The 9,983-nt window shown below is 35.0% G+C and overlaps 1 protein-coding gene across 2 annotated transcripts; it reads left to right on the forward strand.

Annotated features, from left to right (window-relative positions):
• Positions 1–285: 285 nt before the first annotated feature.
• LOC118061029 (uncharacterized) lies at positions 286–9,107 on the forward strand. Of its 2 annotated transcripts, XM_035074376.2 has the most exons (16): positions 288–764; positions 945–1,042; positions 1,399–1,518; positions 1,670–1,875; positions 2,260–2,359; positions 5,201–5,272; positions 5,360–5,407; positions 5,492–5,569; positions 5,651–5,770; positions 6,119–6,224; positions 6,669–6,832; positions 7,055–7,189; positions 7,584–7,714; positions 8,569–8,631; positions 8,742–8,820; positions 8,905–9,107. In XM_035074376.2, the coding sequence occupies exons 1-16, from the start codon at positions 479–481 to the stop codon at positions 8,980–8,982; spliced, it is 1,884 nt and encodes a 627-aa protein (XP_034930267.1). In that variant the 5' UTR covers positions 288–478; the 3' UTR covers positions 8,983–9,107. The 2 variants fall into 2 exon arrangements, with proteins under 2 accessions (XP_034930269.1, XP_034930267.1); XM_035074378.2 differs by lacking the exons at positions 8,569–8,631; positions 8,742–8,820; positions 8,905–9,107 and having other exon boundaries at positions 286–764; positions 7,286–7,671.
• The last annotated feature ends 876 nt before the right edge of the window (positions 9,108–9,983 follow it).

Genomic DNA, 9,983 nt, shown 5'->3' on the forward strand with positions numbered 1-9,983 from the left:
TATGATATAAAAATATATAGATGTTTTTTATGTAAAAAAATAATTTAAAATTTTATTCTATTTACTAATAGTGTCTTTGAGATTGTCTTAGTTTTTCAAAAATATTTTTACTTAAAAATATATTAAAATAATTTTTATTTTCATATTTAATTTAATTTTTAATATTAATACATTAAAATTATTTAAAAATAATTATATATATATATATTTTTTCAAAATACTTACGAAAATCACAAACAATTTGACTCCCAAGGACACCAAACCTAGCTGTGGTAATAATAATAATAATAGAACAAGAGGGTCTGTTACAGCGCAGCATCCACCCTCCCTCAACTATCCATCCATCCAGATATTTCTGCTGCTAACCCTCCTTCCCTCCCTGATAGGCACAGCAAGCAGAGCAGCACGTCTTACTGCTAGTACGAGAATAGACTAGTTGAATTGTTACTTAGAAGAGCTAGTGAAGCAAACAACTATTATGTTTATGACGGCGGAGGTTTTGGGAAAATTCTTCTTGCTGCAAAAAGACACCCGCTGTAGCTTTCCAATGGCTGCTGCGGCAACCACTAATTCTCTTCTTTTTGTCAGACCAAGACCCATGTTTGCAAATAACATTAAAAGATCTCAGATGATGATGGCGTGCTGTTGTAGTGTTGGAGAACAAGTCTTCTCAGTCACACCCTCTAATAATTACGAGGTTGATTATTTAGGACAGAGCACTAAAGGGGATTTGAATCTTAACCTTGACCATCTTGACGCCGTTGGTAACTCATCACTTCTCTCTTCAAATTCCCATGTTCTGTTGTCTGCTAACAATGTCTGATTGAGTATTCTCCCGCTGAAATTTACCACACCATAATAGCTATTAAGGCTGAGGGATTGTTTTTGCTTCTGATTATTTTTTTACTAGCTAAGTGTCGGTCTTTCTTGTTCATTCCATGTAGGAATTGATGGTCCAGCAACTTTTCAAGGTCCAATTGAGGAGGTTGCTAGAAAAAATGCTGAAGAAGCTGAGAATTTGCTTAATGACTTGGGCATTTCGGTCAGCCTTCTTTCCTTATCGTTATATTTTGTTAGTTTTGTAATGATAATAATTTATCTTCATTGATCACCACCACCTCGTTAATCTGCACGTTTTTTGTTTGGTTCATCTTCTCAATCTTTTTTTGCTATTCACGCTTAATCATTGGATCTGAGGTAGTCACTTGGCATTTCGTACTTACCCCTTCTGCATTACTGAAATGTTTTTGCATGTGTTTTCTCAATCTAATTGATACAGTATTTTGCACTTTCGTAACATGAACTCCTATGATCTTCCTTTGCTGTGCTTGATGTCCGCCAACTATCAAGTTTTTCTTGTTAAGCTTAATTATTCTAATAACATCCAATGTTTCTCAGAGTCCCTCTTCAGCAACGAATTCATCCCGAGGCATATTTTGCAGTCGTACTTTAAATCTGAGGTCAATTAGTGCCATTGGATATGACATGGACTACACTTTGATACATTACAATGTGAAGGTGAACATTACTCCTTTTTCTCTTAACATCTATCAGTGATTACTTATCAATGAAATCTAACTCTTATCAATTCAATTTGTTTAGTTAGACTCTTAATTTTGTATGGATTTGATCATTTAAGATCTAGTAATGTGTATTTGTATTACTGTAGGCCTGGGAAGGACGGGCTTATGATTATTGCATGGGAAATTTACAAAGCATGGGTTTCCCAGTTGATGGACTTGCATTTGATCCAGACTTGGTAATTAGAGGTCTTGTTATAGACAAAGAGAAAGGCAACCTAGTTAAAGCAGATCGGTTTGGTTATGTAAAAAGGGCAATGCATGGCACCAGAATGTTGTCTACTCAAGATGTTAGGTGAGCTTTGAACTTTAAACATCATTATTTTCATTATTGACTTGCTATGCTTAAAGGCAACTGAGGTGTTTGTTATATTGCAATAACGAATTTAACTTTCCCTTCTTCAAATACACAGAGTAATGTTTCATTCTAATCACACAACTGCTGCTGACATTTAGGAGGACAAGATAAACTTTTTTGAGTTCCCTTTATTCCCTGTATGTAGTCAGGCTTCACTATTTGATGGTGCATATATAGCCACACACAGATTAAATATCATTTGGTTTGCTGTGAGTCCGGTTGACCTTTGATTTAGCTTCAACATTTATATTTGATTTGGTACATGTGCAAAAACTGGAGTAATATTTTCCATAGTGGTGCTTAACTTTCTATGCTTGGAAGTGAGATGTATGGGAGGGAACTGGTTGATCTGCGGAAGGAGAATCGATGGGAGTTCTTAAACACACTGTTCTCTGTCTCAGAAGCTGTGGCTTACATGCAGGTGGGCTATTTCAATCCATAGAAATTTGCTAAATTATATTTCTTTTCTTTTGCTTGGCATTGAGATTTTTGGCGGTGAATAACTTGTTCTTTCTATTCTGATGGATCGCCCTTCTCCCAACTATTTCTTGTGGTTCTTCTTTCTCTTAACTAAGTTAACATTCATATCATTTAGTTGGCAAGGTTTTTCATTCAGCATTGTCGACTGGCATTTAAGAGAGGCTTACTCGCATTGTGCCAAAAGCCATCTGACTATGGTTTCTAATTATCGACGTAGTTTTTTATAGCACTACCAAACATTTTAATCAAAGCAGTTGGAAATCAATACAGAGAATGATGAAATTTTTGAACTTTCAGATTTATCTTTGATTGTTTGATAGTAACTTAAACATTGGTGCAAGGTGAAAGGAAATAAAGGGAGGGGAGAGAACAGAGCAATTAGCCATCCAAGATGAATGAGTTAGACCCCACAAGTTCCTGAAATTTAGTTGTAAACATGTGAAATGCAAAGTTAAAGGTGGGAATTCTTTCAAGCAGTGATAACATTCTCGTTGTGTTAGCAGAAAGCTGTATCAGGTTGTGGATTTCCAGCTTTGTGAAAGGGCTGGTTTTTGACCAGCAATCTTGTTGTATTCCATAAATTTCACCATCAAATTGATGTCTGAAAAAACTAGTCCCTAACTATAGCAAGCAGCATAGATTTAAATGGTCTGAATCATTATTATATACTTGGAACAACCCTCAAAGTCTAGGAAAATATCAAAGTGACATGATTAAGACCCAAATAAATGACTTTGATAGAAAATTAGATAAATATTAACATGTTTTTGACTTCTTAGAAACATGAACAGACACTTAGAAAGCTTAAAAACTAAAACCAACATAACCTCTTTTTGAACACTCCAACGCATGCATGGTTGAACAATCTGAAATGATCACATTTTGAACTTGAAACCACATAGGATAATCTTATTTTCCCATGCAAAGAAGAGAAGCAAATTCAGGCTTAAAGTTGGTCCATGAGCTGACAACAAACTTCATCTAGGACTTCATCAATTTATGTTGTCAACCTAAACTCAAGTAGCTCAACATCAATAGGATCATTCGAGGACACCCTGTGTCAAGTTCCCCTTGTTAAGAAAAACTTGTATGAGTTCAAATAGTTCTTTTCTCGATCTCATGGATATCCAATCAAAGAACTCCTATAATCCTTTATGCAAGCCTTGAATCCTTTAACATTAATCCATTACTTTCCATATAATGGATGTTTATTGAATTATCATGAATGAACAACTCAATCCCTGCCAACCTTTATTGGTTTTATTATGTTTGGAACTAATGAAAATTGTTTCTAGAATGTTGTTGTAAACATTAACAAGTTAACTCATTTTCTGTCCAAGAACATTAACTTCAATCCCATTAATTTCCAAATTCTACTTAATCATATGCACATCCTCCATAATTTTCTTATAAAAAACCACTTGTAGAACCATTGCTGCAATGTGCTACTCATCTGAAGTAATAAGAACTTCTTTTGCAAGCTTAGGTTCATCATAGATTGAAATTTCTACATCAAATCTTCTTCTTCAATATCATCTTCCTCATCCTCATCGAATTTCGGTGATTTCAATGATTGATTCCAATCCAAAAAAATCTAGAAATCACCAAAAATTTCAGCTCCATCATCATTTTCTTGTTGCTGAAATTTCTCTTTTATATCCCGATCAAGAGGATGTCTCCTCTTATCATTATTACTAGAAGAACCACTTTCATGAATAACAACTTTTACATCAAAATCTTGATATGGCACTGTTATTTCTTTGATGCTGAGAAGAAGAAATGACACTAAAATCATGATGTGGTATGTGAAGCGAAGGATCAACATACTCATCAGTATGGTCTCTATTCTCATATCGGTTAAGACGGACCTGGAGTTATTGAAGTTGCCTTATCATTTCATCAATTTCAAAAGCACGAATGTCTCTTATGAATTCTTGCACATGACATGTATGAATATCCTTGGTTGTAAATCCAAAGCTTTGATACCAACTTGATATCAGGATGGTATGAATGTCGCAAAGTAACAGGTCACAAATAATAGTTTTCACTCACCACTTTAAGGTACAAAAATGAAGAGATACATATGAATAACTCACCACTCTAAAAATACATCACTCACCACTTTAGAGTTACAAAGTTAAGGTAAAAGTCCACTCATAAAGGAGATACATAACAAGAAAAGTTACCAAAAAGCCAAGTCAAAGACTTTCAATTCAATTCATGCCTAAAGATCTCAATACATGGTCTGAATCATAATTATATACTTGGAATAACCCTCCAAGTCTAGAGAAACACTAAGATGACATTTTTAAGACCCAAATAAGTGACTTGGACAAAAAACTAGACAAATATCAACTAACACATGTTTTTGACTTCCTAAAAATACAAACAGACATATGGAAACTAAAATCGACATAACTTCTTGTAGAACACTTCAATGTATTCATGATTGAATAATTTGAAAAGATCATATTCTGAACTTGAAAGCCACATAGGATAAGTTTTTTTTCCCATGCATAGAAGAAATGCAAATTTGGGCTCAAAGTAAGCTCATGGACTGACACTAAACTTTCTCAAGGACTTTATCAATTTATATTGCCAACCCAAAATCAGTTAGCTTAACGTCAGTAGGACTATTTGAGGACACTTTGTGTTAGTACCATTAGTTTAATAAGTGTTATTGTTTTTGTCTTTTATGAACCATCTAATTCATAACAATATGCTTGCTTGTGTAAGTGACAACATGTTAATCTGTCATAGCCCCTTTTGATTCCACTTTCAGATGGTTGAAAGATATGATGAAGGAGCTATATCAGCTGAAATATGTCCGCCTGACTATAGAGGACTTTACAAGGCATGTTTTGTAGATTATTAATTGCAACAACTCAAGTGTCATTAGGTATTTGTATTTTCCTTTACTGATACTTGACATGATTTTCAGGCTGTTGGAAAGGCTTTATTTCGGGCACATGTTGAGGGTCAGCTTAAGGTAAATATATTAATGGGAGTTCATTTTGCAGTGCTTATGGTAATTCGATCCCCAAAAGATGTACTGATTGATGGCATTTTACAGAGTGAGATCATGTCAAATCCTGAATTGTTTGTGGAGCCTGATCCAGAATTACCTTTAGCACTGTTAGATCAAAAGGAGGTATATCTTGAACTTGTCATCTTTGAATAAGGACAACATTATCATAATCTTATACCGGGTTTGGAGATTTTCCTGTGACAGGCTGGTAAAAAGCTTCTACTCATTACAAACTCTGATTATCATTACACGGACAAAATGATGAAGCATTCGTTTAACAGATTCCTACCAAATGATATGGGCTGGCGAGATCTGTTTGACATGGTGAGTGTGCCTTTTTTTTCAGCCTTCATGCCAAGTGATTACCCTTTTTATGTCCCATAACATAATGCTTCATAAAGTTTAAAGGGAATAGCTTGGCCTATACTTTCTTTCTTCTGGATAGCATATTACAAGTATCATCAGCATGACCAGAAATGGAAAGATTCTCACCACTTTCCTTTCCCTTATATCATACCAGCCCTAGGCTTAGACCCTTCTCCATTGTTACTCACAATAGTATATAGTTTTTTCTTTCTTTCTTTTTCTTGTGCAAGATATGGATCTCCTTGACATTCATGAAACGTTGGTAACTTATGTGTTATGCTTTCTTGTTATTCTTTACTTACATAGGTGATAATATCTGCAAGAAAGCCAGAATTCTTTCAAATGTCACACCCATTGTATGAGGTGGTGACAGGTGAGGGTTTAATGCGTCCATGCTTCAAAGCTCAGAAAGGTGAATTATGCTTTGTTCATGTCCTAGTTTTATCACTACACCAGTGCATTTTGTATGGTAGAATTTTTGTCAAATGAACATATATGTGCCGTGATCGTGTTTGGAACCTGTTCATGCATGAACACTTGTTCGGAATTTTGCTGTAAATATGGTCAGGTATTGATTATAAGAAGGATCTGGTAATATTGATTTTGACAGCCATCATGAATTACTGGGCATACTAGATGAGCACAGATTGAAATGAGGATGATATCTTTCATATGCAATTGTTATCTATAAAATTTTGCTGCAAATGCATTAATTTTGGACAGAAAGTCTAAAAATTCTCCTTTTTTATTATTGTTTCTGATTGTTCTTCTGCCATGAACCAACAAGACTTGTATTATTGTACTATTAAATGTCCCTTAATCAGTAATCTTTAAAGTTCTTTATTTTCTTCTACAGGTGGATTGTACTCAGGTGGGAGTGCTCAGATGGTTGAAAACTCCCTAGATATCCATGGGGATGAAATATTATATGTGGGTGATCATATATACACTGATGTGAGTCAATCTAAAGTCCATCAACTATGGCGAACAGCATTGATTTGTCGAGAACTGGAAGAAGAGGTTGGAGTTCAGAATTTCTTGTACTGAAATTAAAAAATTGTATTGAAACTATTATGAAAAGTGCTAAAAGCAGCTTTTCTGGAGTTGAGCCTCAAGTAATTTTTCATGTTATTTGTATAGTTTTTTATTGAGAACCATGAATACTTGACATTTCTGATGTCCTGAATTGATCAAATACTGATAAGTGTTTCTTTTTTATTGTATTGAATTCTTGAGCTGCAGTACAGTGCTCTGATTCATAGTAGGGATCATCGGGCCACACTGATTGAGCTTATTAATCAAAAGGAGGTGGTGGGGGATCTCTTTAATCAACTTCGGCTAGCTCTGCAAAGGAGAAATACAGGGCGTCCTGCTCAAGTGAGCATGTTTCCTTGTTTAAATTATTGATCTCTTACTTTTTTAAGCATGTTTCAGTCGACATGTGCTTCATATAGTTTTTAATGCCTTGGACAGTGTTATCAGCACTTGACCTGAAGTTCCTTGCAATCCACTGCAAATGAACTTATCGGTTGCTCGTATGAACAATTTAGTGTACCATGCCACACCTGCAGAAATGTAAATCCCTATTGTAGCTGGTGGCTCTATAAAGAAAATTTAGTTTCAACTGGTTGTATCAGATAACTATGTCATCTTGAAATACTGTGGAGCATGAGATGCATCATCTCTAAGTGCAAGTGAAGATTTCTTGACTGAATGAGTTGAAAGGAAATGCTGATTGTATGGTTTATCTTGCTTTATTGTGTACCTTCAGACCCTTGCTGCAACTAACATGGATGATCAAGAACTCACAGAAAGCATGCAAAAGCTATTGATTGTTATGCAAAGACTGGATGAGAAAATTGCTCCAATGCTAGAAGCAGATGGAGAGCTTTTCAACGAAAGGTAAGCCTGGCATTGATAGTTTCAATTGTAGAACTAATTTCCTGCCCGGTTACACGATTGGTTAGGTGATGCAGGATCTTGAATTACGGCACCTAAATACTATGGTTGGCTAGTAAATAAGGAAATGGACGTCGAGGATTGGGATGTGTTTATCATAAGGTTGTGCTTTAGAAAAGTAAACCAACAAGGAACAACCGAGTAGGTTAAAAGAAAGAAAACAAACCTAGTATCAAACTAGGGCTCCTAGAAATCACTCCTAGGAATTCTTAGGCATCACATACCATCCTTAAAAGTGGGGGTTACAAGCAATACCTAACCTAGTGGTACAACAAGCAAGTCTATTTATAAGATAAGATCAATCACATACCTAACCTCGAAGATCTTAATTTCATTCACTTGAACCATCCTTCAAAAGTGAGGTGCACGCACCGTAGCTGGTGCTAGTTGGGAAGTCACTACCTGAATGCTAAAGAAGTTGACTGGTTTTTGAAAATTTAAAAACTACCTTTGGCAAAAATAAAAATTACTGACTGCCCCAGGCATTTAGACACCCCAAAGTCTTGCTCTATTAACCAGTAAAGCAGTCGAGGATAGCTCCAATTAGTGTCAAGCCAAATAGACTTTGCTTGTTGTACCACTAGGCTTTCCCCCTTCTATAAACTTTCTACATTCTATTTGCATCAGTACTCGATGCTTAGCTTGGATATCCTTTGTCAGTTGTCAATCAAGCAGCAGCATCCTCTTTCTAGGCATAGCTATATCAGTCACATGAAAATTATATCGACTCAGTTTTCTCGGTGCATCCTTGTTTTCTGTTCAGGCATATTTGACAAAGAATTCTCATTTTGCAACAGGTGGGGATTTCTTTCTCGTGCAGGTCTGTGGGATAAAAGCCACTTGATGAGACAAATAGAGAAGTAAGTGCTTTCTCTTAAAAGTCCATCATACATTCGCTGCATATGGTTGTGTTTGATTTTGTTTTCCATTTCAATGCTCTTGAAAATGATATGCTTAATTTTAATTGCAGGTATGCTGATATATATACCTCGAGGGTCTCAAATTTCCTGCACTATACCCCATTCATGTACTTCCGTTCACAAGAGCAGGTATGATGGCATTCTTCATCGTGTTTCTTGATTGTATTAACGATTTTGGTAATTGAACTGACCATTTTTCATTCACAACCACAGACGCTAGCTCATGATTCATATTCGCACTACCAAGCACAGATCAATGGGTCTGCTGTTGACTCAACCGGTGCTAATTAAGACCATAATTGAAATGGAAACCAGCTGTAGTTGTGTTAATGATATTATTATATATAAATGATCTGTACACTACAAGAGCTTGAACGTTGCAAATTTTATCAATAAAACAAATAATCATGTTGGTATATGCTTTTTGCAGAATAACTTGTATGTTGGTAGATGCGGTGTATAGGATGTAGTATGGATAAAAGTTAAGAGTTTTTATTACAGCCCTAAACACTATAAAAAAAAATGAAAAAAATCTGAAATATTTTATTAAAAGTGTGAATAGCATGATCTGAAGTTATTAGGCAAATAATATTAAAGAAAGTTTTCTATGTCAATCCTTTTTACTTTTAAAAAACTCGTCTTTAAAGAAATAGATATTTTGAATATAATGTTTTCGTACATATATGCATGAGATAACTTGTTTGAAATATTTTAAATTTAATTTTAGCAAAGATATATTTATGTAAAATTTTTTAATCTAGGCAAAAATCCTCAAGATCTAAAAAAAATCAATCCCGTATAAAATCATCATTTGAGATTATGACAATTTTAGTTGAAATATTTGGTCGACCCTAACAACAATATATCAATCATTAACTGGTTTGATAATTTTCCAACTGGGACCCCAAACAACAAGAAACTTTTTCAACTAGGAAAATCTTTCATTATAGAATGTAATCTCATCAAATTCAAGAACATGTATGGGATTTTGCCTCGAGGTAAGTCTCCAAGCAAGTGATAATCCTTGTTTGCGTTACCCATTAACTGAGCTAGATCTGCTATGGTTTGCTCCCAACAATCAAACCTTTGTTCTCAATAATCAAATTCCTGATCTTAAGCCTACACAACGCCTAAGAAGGCATGCCTCATGCATCGCAAGGTGGGTTGCTACACTCTTTGGCTCTAATACTAATTGACGTGGTATATAGCGTGATTAAAATCTAAGGTTCTTAAGCCATAAGTTTACAACACTAAACACTATAGAGAAATAAAGAAAATCTCAAATATTTTAT

Source organism: Populus alba, chromosome 8, assembly GCF_005239225.2.
Source record: "Populus alba chromosome 8, ASM523922v2, whole genome shotgun sequence".
Classification (NCBI taxonomy): domain Eukaryota; kingdom Viridiplantae; phylum Streptophyta; class Magnoliopsida; order Malpighiales; family Salicaceae; genus Populus; species Populus alba.

Bases quoted from the DNA above. Each gene is read 5' to 3' on its own strand.
- LOC118061029 (XM_035074376.2), top strand. From the start codon at position 479: ATGTTTATGACGGCGGAGGTTTTGGGAAAATTCTTCTTGCTGCAAAAA. The intron at 5,273-5,359 runs GCATGTTTTGTA...CATGATTTTCAG, and splicing joins ACTATAGAGGACTTTACAAG to GCTGTTGGAAAGGCTTTATT. The intron at 8,632-8,741 runs GTAAGTGCTTTC...TTTTAATTGCAG, and splicing joins TTGATGAGACAAATAGAGAA to GTATGCTGATATATATACCT.